At 50.6% G+C, this 23,756-nt stretch overlaps 1 protein-coding gene across 1 annotated transcript in view; it reads left to right on the top strand.

The window, feature by feature from the left end:
- Nucleotides 1-23,615, top strand: part of IP6K1 (inositol hexakisphosphate kinase 1) — a 58,450-nt gene extending 34,835 nt beyond the window's left edge. Inside the window, exons 2-6 of the mRNA XM_006170945.3 lie at nt 7,165-7,508; nt 14,525-14,735; nt 18,391-18,587; nt 19,652-19,827; nt 20,305-23,615. Of these exons, the coding sequence (XP_006171007.1) occupies nt 7,241-7,508; nt 14,525-14,735; nt 18,391-18,587; nt 19,652-19,827; nt 20,305-20,838 (1,386 nt within the window). The 5' untranslated portion in view covers nt 7,165-7,240 and the 3' untranslated portion in view covers nt 20,839-23,615. The remainder of the gene's footprint in view (nt 1-7,164; nt 7,509-14,524; nt 14,736-18,390; nt 18,588-19,651; nt 19,828-20,304) is intronic.
- The last annotated feature ends 141 nt before the right edge of the window (nt 23,616-23,756 follow it).

Here is a 23,756-nt window from a genome sequence, read left to right on the forward strand (position 1 = left end):
AAAGAGAAAGTGAGAAATCATCCCCTGCGAGGGGCCGGCAAGTGGCAAGTGGTTAAAGGTGCTGGACTCCCACATGGCCAACCATGGTTCAAGTCTTGGATCTGGTGACTTGCTTTCTCACTTCCTCTCTCTCTCTCTCTCTCTCTGCTCAAACTGGAAAATAATAATGATAATAATAATAAAGTTAAATAAAATAATTCTTTTTAAAATATCATCCCCTGGAAAGGATGGTCACACCACAATCCCTTCTCCTCCTGGGATTTTTGGCATGCATGCACATATGCCTGTTATATTTTTTGTTTTGTTTTGTTTTTGGTGTGAGCTTTTTTTTTTTTTTTTTTAAGCGGGGAAAGATTTTTGCTATAGGGCACATGTGCTCACCAGACAGGCAGAGACAGAGAGACAGCAAGAAATCATCCCCCGGGGGAATGGCCATGCCACAATCCCTTCTCCATTCGCCTCTCAGGATCTTGGTATGTATGCACACACCCCCAGCAGGTTTTAAGCTGCTGGGTCTGGGGCTTGAACCACAGTTGACTATGTGAGAGTCCAGCGACTAACCATTACTCCACCTGCTGATCCTGACTTTTTTTTTTGAGGGGGGTTAAGAATTATTTATTTGACTATATTTATTATTCTTATTTTAAATTTGCTATAGGGCATGTATACTCACAGAGAGACACAGAAAGAGAAAGAGAGAGAGAGAGAGAGTCACCAGTTCTGGGGCTCAATCCACAGTCAGCCATGTGCGAGTCCAGAGCCCCAACCACCACCACACCATCTCCTGACCTGATTTTTTTTTTAATCGCCAGAGTATGTATGCCTTCTCTAGAGTGAGAGAGGAAGGTACCCTGCCTTCAAGTGGGGTGTGGTCATGCCACAATACCTTTTCATCAGTTTCTCCATCCCTTTGGGCATGCACACACAAGTACCTGGCATGTTTTTCTTTCTTTCTTTCTTTTTTTTTTCCAGTTTTTATTTGCTGTAAGGTGCATGCGCTCACCAGAAAGACAGAGTCAGACAGAGAGACAGAAAATGAGAAATCACCCCCCAGGGGGGATGATCACACTGCAATCCCATCTCCATTCTCCTCTCGGGATCTTGGGCACGCACATACATGCACCCACACCCAGCATGAGTTGAAGCCACCGAGTTCGGGATTCGAACCGTGGTTGACTACATGGGAGTCCAGCGACATAGTCATTACGCCAACTGCTGGTTACCCCTTGTATGTTTTTCAAACTACTTGGGCCAGGATTTGAACTGTAGTTGACTATGTGGAATCTGACTCCCTTTTCACAGTACTTAACTACTGTTCTGCAGAGCTAACCCTAGTCTGTTTGCCTTTGGGCCGCAGATCGTATGATGGTTAAAGGCACTAGACTCTCCCCCATGGCTGACTGCGGTTTGAGTCCCAGACCTGGTGACTTGCTTTCTCACTTTCCTTCTCTCTCTTTCTTTGTCTCTCTCTGATCAAACTAGAAAGTAATAATAATAATAAATAAAATTAAATAATTTTTAAAAAATCCTGAGGACCAGCAGGTGGCATGGTGGTTAAGGTACTGGACACTCCCACATGGCCAGCCAAGGTTCAAGTCCTGGACTTGGTAGCTTGCTTTCTCATTTTCTTTCTCTCTTTCTCTCTCTCTCTCACTGTGTATTAATCTGTCTCTCTCTGGTCAAATTAAAATACATGAATGAATAAATAAAATTTTTAAAAATCACCCTAATGTGGCTGGGTGGGAATGGGGATTGCAGGTGTGCATGAGTGGTTGTTTTGAGGAGCTAGATCTATTTTAAAATGGGAGTGTGGCGATGGCTGTATAACTGTGTATTTAGTAACAGTCATTGCACTGTACATTTAAAGTGAGTGAATTTTGTGGTATGTCAATCATACCTCAATAAAAGCTGTTAAAAATTTAGGGCCAACAGGTGGTGAGGTTAAGGCACATGGCTAACTGCGGTTCGAGCCTTGGACCCAACAGCTTAAAACAGTCACGCCAGGTGCGCATGTGTGCTTGCCCACAATTTCAAGAAGAGTCTGGCGAAGGGGTTGTGGCATGGCCATCCCTCAAGGGGTGATTTTTCACTTTTCTCTTCTCTCTCTGCTCTCTATAGCAATACTTTAATAATAATAATAAATCATTTTAAAGTGGTCTGATTCTCCAGTGCTTTCCTTGTGGCTGGGTGTTCTATGTCTCATTTACAGAGTATTTCCTAATGTTTTGTCAAGAGGCATTTACATTTTTTCTAATTCCCTAGAAATTTTGTTTTGCGCATTTAGATTCTTAGTGTGGTGAGAATTGATTTTTGGAGTATTGTTGGAGGTAGTGATGTAATTTTATCCGTATACCGATTATTATTCTAGCTGTATTTATGGCATAGATCATCTTCCCAACTGACTAAATGGAGATTTAAATGCCACCTCAGTCACACTCACACTCTACTCCCGTGTTAGCATGTGTCTGCATCTAAGACAGAATGTCTATTCTGGTTTTCCACCTTTGTGAAATAATCACTGTTTTAATTGTTGTCATTTCATAAAGAGACAAATTCATTTTTTCCACCTTTCTTTAGAACTAATTTCCTTTGTTCCTTTCTTGTTTTTGCCGTAGGGCACGTGTGCTCACTGGAGAGAGACGGAGTGAGGAGTGAGGGAGAGTGAGAAATCAACCCCTAGGCAGAATGGCCACACTGCAGTCCCTTCTCTACTCTCCCCTCAGGATTTTTGGGAATGCACGCACACGTGGCTGGCATGCTTTTCAGGCTGCCAGGTTCAGGACTTGATCCATGCAGTCGACCTTGTGGGATCCAGCCGCCTTAGCTTCCATGCCACCTAGTTAGCCCGGCTTCTTTTCTTGTTATTCAGTGCTAACATGCGCAAGTTCAAGTGTGCAGCTCAGTGAATATAGTTCTCACCCATGTCACCTCCACTTTTTGCCCTTTCTCAGTCGGTATTTTCCCAGAATTACTGCTATTGTGGTTGTCATCATTTTTGAATTTTATGAAAATAGAATTACACCACATGACTTCTTTCTTTTTAGCAAGATTCTTTCTTGCTATTTTATGAGATTTTTCTGTGTTGTGGCAGTAATTAGTCTTGTTTGTTTCTATTTGATATTCTATTTATGAATATCAAGTATTTTTAGTTGTCTTTTTTTTTTTTTTTTACAGAACTAAATATTCCATTTTTATCATTTATAAACCATAATAAAACCTGATAGTTGTTCTAGCTCACCAATAGCTCTTGCCTTGGAAAACAAGTTTGTATATGAATGCTAGCAGTGTCAGAAACTTCATTTTACTTTGGAGTATGTTCAGGGATTACTGAAAGCAGACTCGGGCTGCTTACTGTACTGGTATCTCTGCGTGCACACTTATTTCCATCTGGTGCCATTCATCAGTGAGAAAAATTCAGCTTTAGAATTTCAGCAAGTTCTTTTCATAAATGGCTTCCTTCCTGTTTTATTTAGTAAGTACCTTTAAAGATGGAACCCAAGTATTTTAAAGCAAATAAAGGACAAAGACTCCACTGTAGGTGAAGGTGGATAAATTTGTAGAGCAGTGGGACCCTGTGATCCTTGGAGGAGTAGTCATTCTTGTTTTTTTTTATTTTTATTTTTTATTTATTCATTCATTTATTTTAATTTGACCACACACACACACACACACACACACACACACACTGAGAGAGCGAGCGAGTGAGAGAGAAAGTAAGAAAGCAAGCCACCAGGTCCAGGACTTGAACTGTGGTCGGTCATGTGGGGTGTCCAGTGCTTCAACCACCACGCCACCCTCTGGTCCCGAGTAGTCACCCTTAAGCTGACATTACATTCACTGATAACATCAGAAGTTTCAGGTCCTGCTTAGGGGTGGAAGGGAAAGGACAAGACGGTCTCTCTGTCCTTCAGACTGCATCATCATGACTCGTGCTGTGCAGGTTTGGCTAGCTCTGCTGAATATACTGAAAGAGATCTGTTAAGATCTTGCTTTGGAGATACCGGTAGTCTCTGTGCTGAGAGAATGATGCTGTTTTGGGGTTTCTCCAGTGTGTACCTGTGGACTTGCCAGAGAGAGGAAGAGAAAGAACCCTCCCCATAGGGAGAGTTACCCCACAGTCCCTTCTCCATGCCTCACATAACACATATCCCCAGTGTGTTTTTTAAGCCACTGTGGCCGGGACTCAAACTGCATGGTCTGCCGTGTTGGATCCAGCTGTCTTAACCACCAAGCCATGGAGCTGGTCTTGATACTGCTTGTTATTGCTCAGGTCATGATGAGGAGAAGGCAGTTCCTGGCTTGCTGGTTTGTATCTTGCTTGGTCTTGTGCAAGATGTCCAAGATGACTGTCGTCATGCCTAGGACATTACTGCTGGTGAATGGGTTTCACAGCATGGTCCGAACACTGGTGACTGATCCTCGGTGACATGGGGAACCGAACGGCGTAGAGAGTCGTGATGAGATTGAAGGTGCTGAAGACACTGGTATTGTGGGAAAGCTATGGACCACCCCGGTCCTGGTCAGGAGTAGCAGCCTCCAGGGTCGCTGGGAGATGCAGTCAATTCATGAGTGTAGTGAGTGGGATCTTCGGGAGACTTCCATGCTGCAGTAAGTCCTGGCGTGGGACAGAGGATAAGCCTGGGCTTCCCTTTCCTTCAGGTGCTTCAACTAGTGCCCTTCTGCGGGAGAGGTTCTCTAGCATGTGGCGGAGCGTTAGCCACCCCGTTCTTACTCAACAGGGCCTCTGTGATTGGACTGCTGCCAGGCTGAGCCTGCTCACTGTGGGCTCATTGGACACACAAACTCTGGCCAGAGGGTCTGAAGATACTGCCCTTATCGGGGCCAGGAGGAGAAGGGATTGCGCGTGGCCATCCTCCCTGGGGGGGTGATTTCTCGCTTTCTGTATCTCTGTCTCTCTGTCCTTCTGAAGAGCGCATGTGCCCTATAGCAAAAACCTCTCAAAAAAAAAAAAAAGAAAGAAAGAAAGAAAGAAAATACTGCCCTTATAAAATACTTCTATAGAAACTTGGGGAAATTTAAACAACTTGGGTTTTTTTTGTTTGTTTGTTTGTTTTTAGATTTTTGTTTGTTTGTTTGTTTGTTTTTGCTATAGGGCGCATGCGCTCGCCAGAAACACAGACAGAAAACGAGAAATCACCCCCCAGGAGGGAATGGTCATGCTGCAATCTCTTCTCCTCCGTTCTTCTCTCGGGATCGTGGGCTCGCATGCACATGCGCCCGGTGTGAGTTTTAAGCTGCTGGGTCCGGGACTTGAACCGCGGTCGACTACATAGGAGTTCAGCGACATAGCCACTATGCTAATTGCTGATCCCAAACAACTTGGTTTTTTAAAAATCTTTTTAGAAAAAATTTGCCATAGGGCACTTGAGCTTGCCAGAGAGAGACAAGGAGAGGGAGAAAGCACCCTCCACGGGGCATGACCATGCAGCAGTACCTTCTCCTTCCTCTCTCCCTCCCCTGGGACTTTGGGCTCACGTGTACAGCATGTTCAGAAAGTTTTTCAAGCTATCAGGTCTGGGATTTGAAACACATGGTCTGCCATGTGGGAGCCAGCTCTCTTTAACTGCTAGACCAGGGGGCCAGTCCCAGCGTAGTTCACCTTTTGCTATTTGTTTCTGTCCAGCTTAGTAATGGCTTAGAGATGGGACAGCAGTTTCTCCCCCGACCCCTTTCTGGTCTTTTGGCATGGTTTTAAACTATTCGATTCCTTTCCATTCCTGTTGACCTTCTATAATGGTATTTACATGCCTTAGAAATTCTACAGGAAGGGAGGATTCTGTCTACCAGGATAGCTCTTGTCCAAAACAGGTGTAAATTGCATAATGAGTCCTCACTGCCTGATGAGAAGAGTAGATAACGGGTCTTACTAAGAAACAGAAGGAACCGGCAAGTGGTGTGGTGGTTAAGGGCACTGGACTCCCACATGGCTGACTGTGGTTTGAGTCTCGAACCTGGAGGCTTGCGTTCTCACTTTCCCTCTCTTACACTCTTGCTCTCTTACTCTGTTCCTCTCTGGTTGGTTGATTGGTTGGTTGATTACATACATACATTTGATTACTTACATACATACATACATACATAAATTAATTCTTAAAAAAAAAAAGAGAAAGAAACAGCAGAATGAAAAATAGCAGGTGCATAAAGGATCAAAAAACATTTCCAGGAGCTGGGGACCAGTAGGTGGCATGGTGGTTAAGGCACTGGACACTCCCACGTGGCTGACCACGGTTTGAGTCCCGGACACAGTGGCTTATTTTCTCACTTTCCTTCTCTCTCTGGTCAAGTTACTCTCTGTATACTGCCCGGAATTGCGAACTTCATTCCGGCACATCCTCTGAGCACCTGCTGTGTGAGCACATGGTGTGGTGATAGCACAGTGGTGTGTTGCCGCAGGGTAAGAACTGACAAGTGTGCACTGAGCTTGGGTTTGGTGAGAACAGTCAGGGAAACTCCCTGGTCCTGAAGAAGGACTAGAAAGGGAATTAACTAGCCGAAAAAGGAGTGGGAGTGTGAGTAGAGAAGGTGACCGTAGTTCAAGTCTTGGACCTGGTGGCTTGAAACTCATACTAAGCACGTGTGCGTGCCCAAGATCCCAGGAGGAGAATGGAGGAAAGGGGATTGTGGCATGATCATCCCCCTGGGGAGTTTCTCACTCTCTCTCTCATTGTCTCTGTCTCTCGAGTGCACGTGCCCTCAGGCAAAAACCTCTTATGAAAAAGGTGGGGGGTAAGAACTCGAAAAGGAAGACAGTGCAAGTTTCTGTGGGATGGATGGAAAAAGACATGGATGGAGGAGCACCTGGCACTGCTGTCTCCTTTACCCAGCCAACCAGTGAGCCAGGCTAGCAGGTGTAGCACCCCCCGATACCTGGTCAGAGGTAACGCCAAGGCTGAGCAGAGTCTGTCTGGGGCCAGGGGAGCCAGTGGGCAGTACCGATACGTGTCCGTTGCCCCAATGGGTACCTCAGAGTTGCATCATTTGACCCAAACTGACCAACTGCTTCTCATTGCACTAGGCATGTTGCACGTGCTGGGGACACACGCAGCAGAGAGCAGAACAGTCCCTGCTCCCACTCAGCATGGCTCCAAGGAAACGCAGCTTGCTGGAAGTTCTGATTTCCTCTTCCCCTTTTCTTTTCTGCAGGACATAATAATAAGTGGAGCGGACGCAGCCTGCCGGCTCTGGCTAGCCAGGACCCACTAGCTCTGCTTTGTGGCCCATGTGCCGCAGCCTCTGCCCTCAGTGTGCAGCTGGCCCCAACGCAATGTGTGTTTGTCAAACCATGGAAGTGGGGCAGTACGGCAAGAATGCAGGTCGGCCCGGAGACCGGGGAGTTCTCCTCGAGCCCTTCATCCACCAGGTGGGCGGCCACAGCAGCATGATGCGCTATGATGACCACACTGTGTGCAAGCCCCTCATCTCCCGGGAGCAGCGCTTCTACGAGTCCCTCCCTCCGGAAATGAAGGAGTTCACCCCTGAGTACAAAGGTCAGTCTGGCTAGTTCGGGCTGCAGCCCTAGCGTTATAGGTCTTGGTTTGGTTTGCCTTTTTTTCTTCCATTGCCTCAAAGCAACTAAGTGACTTCGTTAGGCAAAATTAGAGGTTAAAATTATTAGTGAGGTCTTTAAATCTAGAAAGTTGAATTTACTGATGGGTAAAACTGAACAATTCACAGCCTTAGGTCCTGTTGGTAGAGGAGAGAGTGCTGTGTCAAGGAGGCTCCCCAGGACGCCCTGGAAGAGAAAGGGCAAGCACTCTCCCTGGCCCCGAAGGAGGCTGAATGGGCACTTCCAGGTTAGGGCAGTTCAAGGACTGGCAAGGAGGCTCTGTGGACCTCGTATCTCTCTGTTGGGAGAGTGAATTGATGGTAAGAAATGGAGAGAATTTCTGGAGTCTGGAAGTCCTAACATTTGAAGTAAAATCATTTCTTTTAAAATATAAGTTGCTTTGGGACCAGCGGTTAGCGTAATGGCTATGTCACTGGACTCCCACGTAGTCGACCACTGTTCGCATCCTGGACCCAGTGGCTTAAAACTCACGCGGGGCGCGTGTGCGTGCGTGCCCAAGATCCCAAGAGGAGAATGGAGGAGAAGGGATTGTGGTGTGGCCATCCCCCCAGGGGGTGATTTCTCGCTTTCTGTCTCTATGTCTCTCTGTCTGTCTGTCTGGCGAGCACATGCGCCCTATAGCAAAAACCTCTCAAATATATATATGTGTGTGTGTGTGTGTGTGTGTGTGTGTGTGTGTGTGTATATATATGTTGCTTTTGAGCAAACCTGTCTTCCAAGTGATGTCATCTGTAATAAAGCCTTCCTCTTGGACAAGCCTTTCATCAAAGTTTGGCTCTCTGGAGATTACAGTCTCTGGAGAACAGAAAGAGGCTTTGCCCCTTGATGCCTGAAGAACCTTTTTTTTTTTTTTATACAGGTTTGTGCTATAGGATGCATGTGCTCTCCAGAAAGAGAGAGACAGAGAGAGAGAAAGTGAGAAATCACCCCCTGGGGGGGATGGTTACGTTGCAATCCCTTCTCCTCCATTCTCCTCTTGGGATCTTAGGCACGCACGCACACACACCTGGTGTGAGTTTAAACCATCAGCTCTGGGATTGTAACCATGGTCAATTACATGGAGTCCAGCGACATAACCATGATGCCATTTGCTGGTCCTAATGCCTGCAGAACCTTCATGCTCAGCACAGGACCCTAGTTAGAGCAGGGCGGAATTCACTACTATTTTAACTGCGGAAGATGATGGGAGGACAGCTACACACGCCACGCCAAACTGTCCTCAACTTCCAGTCATGCAGGACTGAAGCCACTCTCCGGCCTACACTGGCACATCTGTCTGTGGCCCTGCTCACGTGTCTCTCCCTGAAACATAAGCGTCTGCAGTGTCCATATATAATTTCCTGAGAAGACAATGAACATGCTTTGCTAGAGAGCTCAGTTTTTACTTAGGTTTTTGCGATAGGGCGTATGGGTTTGCTGGAGAGAGACAGACAGAGGGAAAGTGAGAAATCACCCTCCCGGCAGGGTGGCCACCCTACAGTCTCTTCTCCTCTGTTCTCTTGGGATTTTGGTCACGCACATGTGCACATAGGCCCGTCATGGTTTTCAGGACTTGAACCACAGTTGGCCAGCAGCTTAACTGTTAAGCCGCCCGCTGGCCCGCTTGCTGCTTATTTTATATGTACTGTAGACTATGGAAATGATGTGAGACAGAAAACAACTTTGAGTGATTTTCATATTCAAGTTCAAAACGGGTCACGAAGCAGTGGAGACAACTCACGTCAGCAGTGTATTTGGCCCAGGAACTGCTAACGGACGTACAGTGCAGCGGGGGCTCAGGTTTTGCAAAGGAGCGAGCCTTGAAGATGAGCGTAGTGGCCGGCCAGCGGAAGTCGACAGTGACCAACTGGGGGCACCCGTCAGCTGACCCTCTCAACAGCTACGCGAGAAGTTGCCGGTCAGCTCGGTGTCCACTATTCTATGGTTTCTTGGCATTTCAAGCAAGTTGGAAAGGGACGTAAGTGGGTGCTTCATGAGCTGACTGAAATTTTTAAAAAAATATCATTTTGAAGTGTCGCCTTTTCTTACTCTACACAGCAACAGTGAACCATTTCTTGATCAGATCGTGGCGTGTGACAAAAAGTTGATTTTATATGACAAGCAGCTCAGTGACTGGACCAAGAATAAGCTCCAAAGCCCTTGCCAAAGCCAAACTTGCACCAAAAAGGGGTTGTTTTCACTATTTGGTGGGGTCTGGTCCAGTACAGCTTTCTGAATCCCGGCAAAACCGTCACACTGAGAAGTATGCTCAGCAGCCTGACGAGATGCCCCGCAGAGGGCAGCGCCTGCAGTCGGCACCGGTCAGCAGAAAGGGCCCGCTGCTGCCCTGCAGTACTGCCCAGCCGCACTTCGTACAGCCGCTTCCACGCTGAACAGATCGGAGTGCGAAGTTGCCTCATCTTCCGTATTCACTGACCTCTTGCCTTCCAAGTACCGCTTCTTTAAGCATCTCAACAACTTTTTGCAGGGAAAACACTTCTACAGGCAGCAGGATGCTTAAGATTTCTGAGTTCACTGAATCCTGAAGCACAGATTTTTATGCTGCAGGAATAAACGAACTTATTTCTCGTTGGAAAAATGTGTTGATTACAATGGTCCCTGTTTTGATTAACAAAGATGTATTTGAGCTTCAAAAAAAGTAAAGTAAAATAAAAGTTAACTTTATAGAAAAGAGCCCTATGAATATTATACTGTAATTAAGTCATTTTATTTTAAAATCTGCTATTTGTTACTGTGTTTATACATTTTTTATGATTGTAAGTTACATTTTTTGTTTTGCTTATTTTTATTTTACTTTTTTAAAAAAGAATTATTTTATTTAACTTTATTTATTTATTTATTTATTTAAATTTGGCCAGAGAGATGGGACCAGCAGATGGCATAATGGCTATGTCGCTGGACTCCCATGTAATCCACCACAGTTCCAGTCCCGGACCCGGTGGCTTAAACTCATGCTGGGCGCATGTGCATGCGTGCTCGAGATCCCGAGAGGAGAATGGAGGAAAAGGGATTGCGGCGTGGCCATCCCCCCGGGTGGTAATTTCTCTCACTTTCTGTCTCTCTCTCTCTCTGTCTTTCTGGCAAACGCACATGCCTTATAGCAAAAACCTCTCCAAAAATAAGTTGTATTTATTGTTTCTTCCACAAGGAAGAGACAGACAGGAGGAGGCGAGGGAGGGCTGGGAGGAGAGCGCAGGCACTCCCAGCAGGGTCCTAATGCTGCAGTTCAACCCCAGCCGTCAGCCAGCCCTGGGTCACGGGCACTTGTGTGCCCAGTGTGTTAAGTGGATCCCTGGACTTGGACAGGGACCTTCCCACATGGAATTGCCTCACATAACACCATGTTTTACCTCTGCGCCACCATCTGGCCCTGCGTTTTGCTAAGATCTTTTTTAACTTTTTTTTTTTTAATTTAAGAGAGGGAAAAGTGAGACTTATCCCCCATGGGGGTGGTCATGCTGAGACCCTTTCTTCCATTTCTCCCTCATTTCAGGCAACACATTCACTAATGTCCAGCATTTTTAATTTGCAAAAGTGAAGACTCGAATTACAATAGGCCATGTGGAGTCCAGCTCCCTTAATTACTAGGCCATGGGTCTGGCCCTTGTTTTAGTCTTTAGAGTTTATTTCTTATACCAGAGAGAGAAAAACAGACAGACATCCTTAACAGGTTCTTCAAGTCATGATCTACCCCACTCTCAGTCAGCCTGAGGTGCTCAGGGAGGTTCTGGGGTGGGAACCCAGGACCTTCCCGTGTGGACCCACGTGTGTTACCACTGTGCCAACTGCCTGGCCTCTCAGCATTCATTCTTGACATAGCTGGTATCCTTTAATGCTGACATGATTGCTTTTCCCTTCAGATCAAGGAGTGAGGTGGTCTGTGCTTTCTGCTTCAAGGCAGCATGTTGCTGGCTGGCCGGCAGGTACAGGTAGATGAGAGAATGAAGTGGAAGGCCTCCAGGTGAGAAAGAAGAGTAGAGGGTGTGTGCAGACGGGGCAGATTGTCTTCAGCCAAAGTGTCAGCCAAGCAGAGAACTCAGGAAATTGATTTCACTCTTTCTTCTCTTTTTTCCCTCCCAGTACCAGAGGTACATACTTGTGCCAGAGAGAGAGAGAGAGAAAGCACCCTAGTAGGATCTGCTCCTGTCATAGCCCTTTCCCTTTGATTCTCCATCCTGCCAGGACCCTCGGCATGCACACGGGTCCAGGGCCTGAACCCTGACCAGCTGTATGGGACTCGGTCTCCTCTGTGCAGCACTTAACTGTGGTGCCTTGGGTCCAGTCCATCAGCACCGTTTCTTTTCTCAAAACATTATCAATTTATTTAACTCCTTTTATTATTACTATTATTTTATTTATTTATTTTTAATTAGATCAAAGAGAGAGAAAGGGTGAGAAAGCAAGCCACCAGGTCCAGGACTCAAACTGCGGTCAGCCTTGTGGGAGTGTCCATCGCCTTAACCACCACGCCACATGCTGGTCCCCATTAGCACGATTTCTTAGGAAAGTACTTGAAGTCGTATTCTAGCTAAACACAGAGTATTCGGAGGGGGAGAAAAGGTACTCATTGAAGGAATGGGTCTTACCCTGCTCAAGCTGCAGCATGGCCAAGCCCAAATGGCTGGATGTCAGGCCTAGAGAGTTTCTAGATCAGAACGGGGGGGGCGGGGACAAGATCACAGAATGGACAAAATTGGTAAAGAAAAGAGAAATATGCAGACCCAGCCAGATGGCTCCATCAGTAGCACGCTGAACTGCAGTACTGGAAGCCACATGGCTGGCTACTGGTTCGGGTCCCTGGGTCGCCTTGAAAAGGCATTGGGTACATCCTGTGCGTGGTGAAGATCCTGACAAGCTGAAGGACTGAGGGGAGGGGATCGCCGTGTGACGAGACCCATCGAGGGTGCATCTCCCTCCTCTTTCTTTCTCTCTGTCTCTGTCACTTGCACATGTTCTCTATCATGTGGAAAATGTCATTTCATTTATTTTTTCGGAGAGGTTTTTATAGGGCGCATGCGCGCGCCAGAAAGACACCATTTTAAAAAAGGAATGTGTGACGGCAGTATTCAGTAGAGAAAGACATCTGTGTAAGAAAGCTCCAGGAGCCAGCAGTGGCATGGTGGTTAAAGGCACTGAGTTCTCACATGGCCAACCACGGTTTGAGTCCCAGACCTGGCAGCTTCCTTTCTCACTTTCCCTTTCTCTCTCTCTCTCTCTCGTCAAATGAAAAAATAACAAATGGACTTAAATAAATAAAGAAATAAATATTTAAAACAAAAGAAAAAATTTCTCAGGGTACAGGGCCAGTTCTCAACCTAGTGGTTGGGGGAACTGGATACCACATGACTGACCGCGGTTCAGATCCTGACCCCAGGGATCTGGGGACTGTGCTAGGCATACCCAGAATCCTGACGGGATGAAGAGGTAGAGAAGGGGATTACAATATGACTGCACCCCTCTGGGGGGTACCTTCTCTCACTGTCTCTGTCTCTCTGACCAGTACACATACCTTCTAGAATTTAAAAAATCACAAAAACGAGGCCAGCAGATGGCATGGTGGTTGAGGCACTGGATTCCCGCATGGCCAACCACAGTTCAAGTCCTAGACTTGGTGGCTTGCTTTCCCTTTCTCTCTGGTCAAATTTTAAAATAGTAATGATGACAAGTGGAATTAAGTAAATAATTATTTTAAGAAAGAAAATTTAAAAATACAAAAATGAAAGCCAGAATACATTTGTGAAACCCTCTGAGGTAAGGCACATGAGTTTAAGTAAAGAAATGGGATTGTAAGAAAGAATTCATTTCACCTTGCTGTGGAAGGTTTTTTTCTTCTTAAAGGCCCCACGGATTAGGGCATCGTCTACCTAGAGAAATGTGCCAAAGGGAGCACGGTTCCGATGTCGGCATATTGACAGAGCCTGCAGATGCTCCCAGTAGTTTAAGGTTACGGCGCCTCTTATGTACACTCTAGGACTGGAACTGACAGAAGTTGGGATGCGGAAGTTAGACAAAGGGCAGCTGAGAGCTTTTGCTTTCAGACCTCCTTGATTTAGGTTTCTGGGCATTGTTTTTGCTTTAATTCCTATGGTAATGATCTAGAAGAAGCTGTGAAAACCTGTTTGATATGCTTTTCATGTACAGCATGGGAATCAGCCCTTTCACCCTAGAGGTGGTAGAGGCAGAAGTTGTATGCGCTGGGGTAGGGCAGTCTGATGCTGGTGCAGAAAGACACTTCCGGATGTAGAGGTACCTGCGGTCTCCAGGCGATACTGTCAGGCTAAAGGGACCAGCTCTGAAGGAGGGCACAGAAGGGAGATGTCAGTATGATGAAGTAGGTGCATAGTGCGGGCCTGTAAGCCCAGTGGTCAGGGAAGCCAGATCCCACCTGGCTGACCACAGCTCCAGTCCCCACCTCTGTGGCTTGAGAAACATGCTGGGCGTCTGTGCAGGTGTCCCCAGTATAAGTTGGCCCCATGGAGGAGAAGGGATTGCGGCTTGGCCATGCACCATTGTGGGTGCTTTCTCTGTCTCCCGTCCTTCCTCTCACAGTCTCACTGTCTCTCTTTGGTGAGTGCATGGACCCTCTGGCAATTAAAAAACTAAAAGCAGGTAAGTAGGGGGTTAAATTATGTCCGGTGTGGCTGTCACTGAGAGCACATGGTACTCGTGAGTGGTACAGAAATCAGCAGTTGAAGGTGGGGGGCTGGGTCGGAAGTGAGGGATAAGCAGAGACACACCTACGATCCGAGGCAGGCAGCTGACTCGGCGTGGGGGTGGCGATCGTCTCTCTTCTGTAAAGAGCATGCCTGCTGGCACTTGTGCCTGCCCTGGTCTGCAGGTGGGTTGGCAGGTGAGGTCTGCGTGCTGTGGAAAGCAGGTGCCGTGTGGACCCAGCCCGTGTTGTCATATGCTGACTGGCTGCCCTTTTTACAACAGGCGTGGTATCTGTATGTTTTGAGGGGGACAGCGATGGTTACATCAACTTGGTGGCCTACCCTTATGTGGAAAGTGAGACTGTGGAGCCAGACGACACGCCAGAACGGGAGCAGCCGCGGCGCAAACACTCCCGCCGGAGCCTGCACCGGTCAGGCAGCGGCAGTGACCACAAGGAGGAGAAAGCCAGCCTGTCCCTAGACACCTCTGAGAGGTAAGGGGGTGAGCAGAGCTGCAGCGGCGTGCCCCGTCCCACGCTCAGGACCTGTGCAGGGAAGCAGGGCTCAGGGTGGGGAGGATGACTGGTGTCTGGAACCACCCGCACCGTGTGACGCAGCAATCCTGGGTGTGTGTGCGCCTGGATCATAGAAGGTGAGGCGCTCTCAGCCCTCCGAGGCAGGGATGCCCTGTTCTGGTGACTGCAGCCTTCTGTTACACCTCGCATCCAAGACAGGTCCAAGTGCACTGACCACACGGGCTCCAGATGCCCTGGCCTGCCACAGGCCGTCCACACCACCGCTCCCTAATGGCTTTGTGTCAGACCTCTGAGAATCTGACATCAGTTATTAACCCTCTTCCTGATCTAAATTCAGTTCATCGTACTGGAAATGGAGAGTTGTGCACCAGGAAAATCGTCTTTTGAAGGAGTTACGTTTCTTGCTACTTCATGTAAACGAACTCCACTGTAGGGCATGTGTTTGCCAGAGGGAAACAGAGAGACAAAGAGAGGGAGAGGGAGAAGTCACTCCCTGGGGGAAGGCCATGCTACAGATCCTTCTCCTCTATCCTCCTCTCGGGATTTTGGGCACGCACACACACACGTGCCTGGTATGATTCTCAAGCCTCCGGGTCTGGGATTCAGACCACGGAGTTGGCCATGTGGGATCCAGCGCCTTGACCTCCACACCAGCATTTCTTGAGAGTGGGCTCATTTTTGTCCTCCAAAGGTTCAGAAGCTGCCTTGTGAGTCGCCTGGTGAAAAGCCAGTGGGCACAGTGACGGGAAGCTCCTGCTGTGAGGGCGCCCGCTGTGCCTGCAGCAGCCAGACGGCCTGGCCTGTGAGCAGAAACTCTGACTCCACGCGGAGGTCATTACTCCTTCCCAGGGGCAGGCCCACACCACCAAGGTGACCCCAAGCACCATAGGATCCCATCTCGTTAGGCTTTCTCTGGCAAATGAGTCAACCTTGCTGTTTCTGAAGGGGTCACCAGAAGGGAATGACCTCGGCAGTGTCCCGCCAGGAGCTCAGAGGTGCTGGAGGGCTCCTGTGCTTCCAGGTGAAGGGAAGTGAGGCCTCAGCCAGCGCCCCTTAGCCAGTGTCACACAGCTTGCCCCCGGCCTCGGGGTGGCCAGCATTCCTGGCACACACTAGCCCTGCTGGTTGGCTCATTCCTGTGCAGCTTGTTCCGCAGTCGGTGAGAAGGCCAGTGGTTCTTTTTATATTATTATTATTTTCTTTATTTATTGTCATTAATTTTTAAAAGTAATATTCTATTTAACTTTATTTATTTATTTGTTTTTAATTTGACCAGAGGGGGCAGAGTGGGGGAGGGGAGTGAGAAAGCAAGCCGCCAGGTTCAGGATTCGAACTGCGGTTGACCATGTGGAGGTCCAGCAACCCCAGCCACCACACCACCTGGCGGTCGCTTTATTTTATTATTATTTTTTTAACTTGACCAGAGAGAGAAAGAGGGAAAGTGAGAAAGCTGCCAGGTCTGAGACTCCAGGGAGTCCAGCTGCTCTAACCACCACACCCCTGCCGGACCCAAGAGAAGCCAGTGGTTCTGAGAGCAGAGAGGCCGTGCCGCAGTGCTTCTGCTCTGAGCTGTGGACAGTTCCCCAGTTTCCAGGGCACATTGCGTCCAGAGGTCGGTCTTCTTGGCTTATAGTATGATAAACTGTTGCTAGTTGTTTCAAAGGTTTTTTGTTGGGGCATGATGAAATTGTGGCAGAGTTCCAATATTTTCTTAACCAAAATCCTTTTGTGGTTTGACTTATTTCAGAAATAAAACTCCCTTACTCAGATGGCTTTGTGCCTTTCACAGGCTGAAACCTGTCCAGAAAAACACAGATGCCTTCGGGCCTGTTCTGTTCAGGATAGACCCTGTTCTGCATGCTTTCTTTGGTGTGTGCCCCCTCCTTCCAGGCCTGATACAAAGACAGATGTTCGTGAACATGATGTCAGCATATGCTTTTTTTTTTTTTTTGGAGAGGTTTTTGCGACAGGGCACAGAGACAGGGAGACAGAAAGCGAGAAATCACCCCCCCAGGGGGGATGGCCACGCCACACTCTCTTCTCCATTCTCCTCTCGGGATCTTGGGCACGCACGCATATGTGCCCGGCGTGAGTTTAAGCCACCAGGTACGGGACGTGAACTGTGGTCGACTACATGGGAGTCCAGCAACATAGCCATTACGCCATCTGCTGATCCCAGCATGTGCTTTCTTTAAATCCCATGAGAGGGAGCTATTCTAGGCTTGTAAGCAGAGATGGGACAGTTACTACGTCCTTGCCAGTGCCATCCCATGCCTCTCCCTGTATTTAGTGGGAAACTCCATCTTCATTACGTAATTTTTTCTCCTTTTTAACTTGTAGGTCATGTGTGCTTGCCTGAGAGGGGGGTGTGTGTGTGAAGGCACCCCCGGGGGGATGGCCGTGCTGCAGTCCCTTCTCCATTTTCCTCTTGGGATTTTGGGCACATGCATACATGTGCTTGGCATGTTTTTCAAGCTTCTGGGTCCAGGACTAGAACTGTGCAGTTGGCTATATGGGATTTATCTGCCTTAATCGCCATGCCACCTGCTGGCTTTAAACTCTTACTTTAGCTGGATTTTTCAACCAACGTTTTGATGTGCCTTGTGTATATACACATCCCACATTCTGTTTATCTCTTCATCTGTTAATACACACTTGGTTTGTTCCCACCTTTCAGTATGAGTTATGCTGCTATGAGTATTGGCATAAAGTACCTGTTTGATCTGTTTTTAAGTAAGTCTTTTGTGTATATACCTAGGAATGGAATTACTGAGTCATAATTAGATTTTTTTTTTTTTTGGAGAGGTTTTTGTTATAAGGGTGCACACGCTCACCGGACAGACAGAGACAGAGAGAGAGCGAGAGAGAGGAAATCACCCCCCAGGGGGGATGGCCACACCACAATCCCTTCTCTTCCATTCTTCTCTTGGGATCTTGGGCACACACGCACACGCGCCTGGTGTGAGTTTAAGCCACCGGGTCCGGGACTTGAACCGTGGTCGACTACATGGGAGTTCAGCAACATAGCCATTACGCTAATTGCTGGTCCCATAATTGGATTTTTTTTAATAGAGGGCATGTGTGCCTGGAAGGAAGGGAGAGGATGAAGGAGAGCACCCCCCAGTGTGGTGTGGTCATGCCACTATCCCTTCTCCATTTCTCCATCTTGCTGGGATTTGGGGCACACATGCACATGCGCCCAGTGTACTTTTCAGGCTGTCAGGGCTGGAACTCCAGCTGTGCAGGTGACCGTGTGGGATCTGGCTCCTTTAGCCACCAGGCCAGGGAGCCAGCCCTCCGTGTCACCTTTCACTGTGGCGGTACCATCTCACCTTCCCACTAGGGATGCCCAGAGGCTCCAGTTTCCTGTATCTCGAGCAGCACTCGCCCAGTCCTCTCTCACTGATGGGCATCCTGAGGGGGTGAGGTAGTGCTCCCCTCGTATAAGCTGACACGAGGGAGTTTTCAGAAACACGGGCAGAACGCGTCTCACACCACTTACTCTTATTGGCCCCAGCAGGTCTGTGGGTGGATCAGCCTGACGCTGGCCTCTCCCGCCCTGTGTAGTGAGGTCCCCAAGCCACTCACTGGTGTGTGCGTTCTTCCCTCTTAGCTCCCAGGAGGCCAAGAGCTCGAAGGTGGAGCTGCACAAGGTGGAGCCGCATGGCCACTCCGACGTCCCCTTCCAGATGCTGGACGGCAACAGCGGCCTGAGCTCCGAGAAGATCAGCCACAACCCCTGGAGCCTGCGCTGCCACAAGCAGCAGCTGAGCCGCATGCGCTCCGAGTCCAAGGACCGCAAGCTCTACAGTATCCTTGTGCCTGCTTCAGTTGCGCACGCGGCGGCCGCGGGCGGGCCGCGCCAGCACCACCCGGGTCAGGGTCGAGGTTCTCTCTGTGGAAAAGGAGAAAACACCTCCCAATGGGGCATGGTCACGCTACAGTCCATTCTCTTTTTGGGTTTTGGGCACACATGCCTGGTGTTTCTTAAGCCACCGGCTCTGGGACAGCCGTATGGAACCTGGCTCCCTTGATTAACCACTAGGCCACCCTCTCATTTCCTCTCTCTTTGCGGAGACTCCTTTTCCTCTTCATTCTTTCACTTTCGTCAATTTCTTTTTTTACTTTTTTGGCATAGAGCATGTGCACTCACCGGAGAGACAGGAAGAGTAAGAGAGAAAGTGAGAGATCACCCCTTGAGGGGGATGGCCATGCTGCAATTCCTTCACCTCCGTTCTTCTCTCAGGATTTTGGGCACGCATACATGCACCAGGCGTGAGTTTGAAGGTCCCGGGTTCGAGACTCGAACTGCAGTCAACCACGTGGGCGTGCAAGCTGAGTTGGGAAGGTGAAGAGGTGGCACAGGCGGAGAGCCGCGATGGTGGAGCACCGTGCTGTGGACGTGCCCCCACTGAGCCGTGCACTTCTGTTTGAAACGGGACGTTCTATCTGGTGTGGCTTCTACCACAAAGGAAAGGTTCTGCTGAGAAATAGTAAGCCAGTGGTGTGAAGCCCCCGGATGTAAGAGTGTGAGAGGTGAGGGCTGGCTCTGCGGCCCGGTGATTACAGGCAGCCAGGCAGCCGGAGTCCATGTAGCTGCCTGCATGGTTCCAGTCCTTGGCAGGAGGGAGAGATGGAGGAGACGGGCTTGTGGCAGGACCCTTCCCCATGAGGGGAGCTTTTTTGTCTCCCTCTCTGTCTCAGCCTTTCTCTGGTGAACACATGTGCCTCTTTGCACACACGCACACGCAGTCTGAAAGTGCGAGGTGAATGTAGTCTACGTTAGATGAGAAGGCCCCTTTTATAGAAACCTGGTCGTGTCCTCCAAGCGGGGCCGAGTGAGTGTGCCTGTCGTCCTCCTTGATGTGGCCCAGAGTTCCTCCTGCTGGAGAATGTGGTGCACCACTTCAGGTACCCCTGTGTGCTGGACCTGAAGATGGGCACCCGGCAGCATGGCGATGACGCGTCGGCTGAGAAGGCCGCCCGGCAGATGAAGAAGTGCGAGCAGAGCACGTCTGCCACGCTGGGCGTCAGGGTCTGTGGCATGCAGGTGAGTCACCCTGGCGGGAGCCTTGCTGCCGCTCCTGTGTGTTCTGGGTGGTGCCCAGGTTTGCCTCCCACCCGTGCCGAGTCCTCGGCCCACAGTGGCCTGTGCTCTTTGAGAGGGTGCGTCCCCCACAGGGGGCTGAGTACACCCCTCTGTTGTCCCCGAGCCTACCCTTACCTGTTGACCTTGATCTGGGCTCCAGAACCTGCAGCCTCGACAGGGTGAGGAAGAACCATGTCTGTCCACAAGATGTTCCTGGTTAAGTCCCATGGGGCCCCAGGGCAGCTTGGAACAGGGCTCCAAAGGGGACTCGTAGGCCTGGTACTGGGAAAATTAGGGTCACCGTGGCCTCCCTGCCCCACTCAGAGGTTGAGCAGAAACGTTCAGGTTGGTCAGGGTGCCTCGCAGATAGTGCTCGCCCGGGGCTCTGGAGACCATCAGGCCTCCCTGTGCTCACCCCATCTGTCTCCCGGGCTGCAGGTGTACCAGCTGGACACAGGGCACTACCTGTGCAGGAACAAGTACTACGGCCGAGGGCTCTCCATCGAGGGCTTCCGCAATGCTCTCTACCAGTACCTGCACAACGGCCTGGACCTGCGGCGAGACCTCTTTGAGCCTATCCTGAGCAAACTGCGGGGCCTGAAGGCCGTGCTGGAACGGCAGGCTTCCTACCGCTTCTACTCCAGCTCCCTGCTAGTCATCTATGACGGCAAGGAGTGCCGGGCCGAGTCCTGCCTGGACCGCCGGTCTGAGATGCGTCTCAAGCACCTGGACATGGGGCTCCCTGAGGTGGCCTCCCCATGTGGCCCCAGCCCCAGCCCCAGCAGCACCAGCCCTGAGGTGGGCCCTGCCCCTCCACCCAAGGTGGACGTCCGCATGATTGACTTTGCACACAGCACGTTCAAGGGCTTCCGGGATGACCCCACCGTGCATGACGGGCCGGACAGAGGCTACGTGTTTGGCCTGGAGAGCCTCATCAGCATCATGGAGCAGATGCGGGACGAGAACCAGTAGGCCCCGTTCTGGGCCCCAGAACCCCTCCTCTCCACCCGCAGGCAGGGACCATTGCTCGGGCCTCGCTGTGAGGACACACAGACTTGCTTTTAAAGGGTTATATTTCTCTTTGGTGTAAACTAAAAGAAATGTTTTTAGCTGTAGCCTGGAATCCATATATATAAAGCGGAGGAGGGCAGCACACGTGTCCTTTCAGGCAGGCTCCGTAGCTCTGCGGCTCTGCCTGCTGTGTCCAGCCGGCTTAGGAAGGAAGAGGCGCCCCTGGTGGGCCTGGTAGCAGGACAGAGTGCCCTTGGACATTGGTTTCTCTTGCCTGGGTCTTTGGGGTCTGTGGCTGAAGGGCCCTGCTGACTGTAGGGTGAAGCCCTGGCCTGGCACGGGGCACCTACATGCCCAGTTACTCCTTGTTCCTCTGAGGTAGGTGCCCATCTATGGGGGGTGTTCCTGTCTTGGGTGTTAGGCAGCTGTTTAACTGAAGCCCCCAGGGCACTACAGGGCTGACTCCCGGAGCTGGGCCTTCTTCCTCAGTTCCGACCTCGGCCTGGGGCTGGATTCAGGAAGCTGGGCAGAAACAGCTCATGGCAGATGGCAGGCCCTGAACTCCCCGGCCACCCATTGGCACCTCCTCTGCCCACCTCCACAGCCAGCCAGCCTCTCTCATCAAGATCCATTGCTTAAGAAGGCCACCCTCTCCTGCCCTGCTGAAGGGGTACAGCTCTGCTGAGGAGTCGGCGGCCCGGCCGGCCTCAGGGCATTGGCTGGCTCTGGCCCAGACAGTGTTTGCAGCTCTTGTGCTGTGGTGGGAGGCCTCCTCCCGTGTGTAGGCAGCTGCGCTGCCCCGGGACGCGCTGCCCCTTCAGGACTGCAGGCCTGGTCTGCTCACGGTCTTGTTTCCCCAGGCCCAGCGCAAGGCAGCAGCCCGGCCCGCTGTGAGATGCTCCAGGGCCTGGGCCTGGAGGGTGAATTGAAAGCTGCTCTGCTCATAGGCACATGGGCCCTGGGTGCAGTGGCCCCGATTCCACTAATGAGAGCCTTGTCTAATCAGTCCTGGGGTCTGTCTGCTTGTCCGTTTGCCCACTGCCCACCGTTCTCCCGGGCTCTTCCCCTGGGGTATTCCCGTGCTCATTCGTCCGTCTCGATCGCCTTGGCCTAATACCACCTCCCGTTTCTGAGGTGAGCTTTTGCCCCCTGTGCCCTTCCTCAGCAGGTGCTGCCTTTTTATAAAGGCCTGGAAGCAGGACGGATTGGAGCTGGTGTTTCCCCGCTGGCCCAGCACCCTTTCCGTGGGCCTGGGGTGTGGCCCCTCTGCACTGACCCTCCCTCTGCCAAGGCTTGTCATTTTTGCTGCCGGCTCTTAGTGGCACAGAGACCTGCTGCCTTTAACACAGGTGGCTGATACATGGCACTGCATCCAACCATTGCTGAGGTTGGCACCCTCTCCTCCAAGCCTAGGGCCACTGTCATTGTCACTTTTGGCATGTCCCTGTTTGGGCATTAAAAGTAAAGCCTGCCAGGCGTATCTGTGAGAGGCTTTGGTAACTGATGGACTGATTGCCCAATCTTCGGAGTTGCCGCCTCTTACACGGGCTCCTTGATGGGTCCCATCTCAGCTTCTGACGCAGGTGCCAGGGGTGGGCAGGTTCCCACCCCGTGGGGCTGGGAGGGGCAGCTGGCCTGTGTGTCGGTAGTGACCATCTCTCCTGTCTCATTCTGTGGCTTCAGCCATAGGGGCAGCAGCTCTTGGTTAGTGTAGTCGTTCCCTGGCAGGGTGGAGGAGACGAAGGGCCTGGGGCCCCTTAGAACCTCCTGGGGATGTGCTGTGGCACCCTAGTGCCTAGATTCTGGGAGCAGATGCTGCCCTGTTCGGCTGCTCTTCATAGCTGGGGTGTCTGTACCCACTTACATTCAGTATTTTACTGTCACTGAACAGTGGAAGGGCCTGGGATCTGCTGCTTGCCCAGGACAGGGCCCCTGTTTTCAGCACTTCGACACCTGGAGACCCAGTCTTGGCTGACGGCCGCTGGGCAAGAGTACAGGAGTGTGCGCCCTTTCTGCCACTGTTCTTTTTTCCTGACAGCCCTGCCCCTGTCAGGCCCTCCTTCCCAGCCCCAACTTGGGACCAAAGTGCAACGTGGGATCATGGGTTGGGGCGCTCAAGAGACCCCTCTCTGTAATGTTTCCCTGGGCCAAGCCGACACCAGCCCCCAGGGAATGGGGTGGGAGGGGCGGTGCTTAAAGAGGAAGGGGACCAGTGTAGCAACTTGCCAGGGACCCCAGCCCTGCCTCTGTGGGCCTGTGCAGTGGGCGTGGGGGTTCCCACCAACGGGCCAGGAGGCTGGGCTAGTTCAGTAGTCGCTGCTCATTCGCTCACACCTGGCCACGTGCACGTTCCCTAGATGCAGATTGCTTTTGAACTTTAAAAGCTGTACAATTTGGTTATGTTTGTGTCGATTTAAAAAACATTTTAATGAAAAACATGGAGAACCCCAGGAAGGACCTGGTTCTTTTGCTTCTTGGGGAACTGTAAGACCTCGCCTTCTGGGAATAGCTCTCTGCCCCTCTTTTCCTGGAAGCTAAGTCTGTCCACACCGCCCGAGGCTTGCGCCCGGATACTGCCCGTGGCTCCAGCCCCATCTAGGCCTAGTTGCGTTTTCTTGGGACCTTGCGTGTGAGGGAGGGGGTGGTCGGGCGGTCCCGCCCCTTTCTGTACACCTAGCGCTGCCCACCCGCTTGTATCTGAGGTCGTGTATGTCAAAATAAAGCCTCTAGAAACTTGAGGCGTGTCCGCGTCTTTGTGAAAGCCCAGCGGCTTCCTGGCACGCCGGCCTCGCCCGGCAGACAGCCTGACCCGCCCGGCAGGGCCTTTCCCTGGCCCCCTTCTCCCGGGCCGGAGCAGCGCGGGCGGGGCCGGGAGCGGC

Source organism: Tupaia chinensis, unplaced genomic scaffold (assembly GCF_000334495.1).
Source record: "Tupaia chinensis unplaced genomic scaffold, TupChi_1.0 Scaffold149184_1, whole genome shotgun sequence".
NCBI lineage: Eukaryota > Metazoa > Chordata > Mammalia > Scandentia > Tupaiidae > Tupaia > Tupaia belangeri.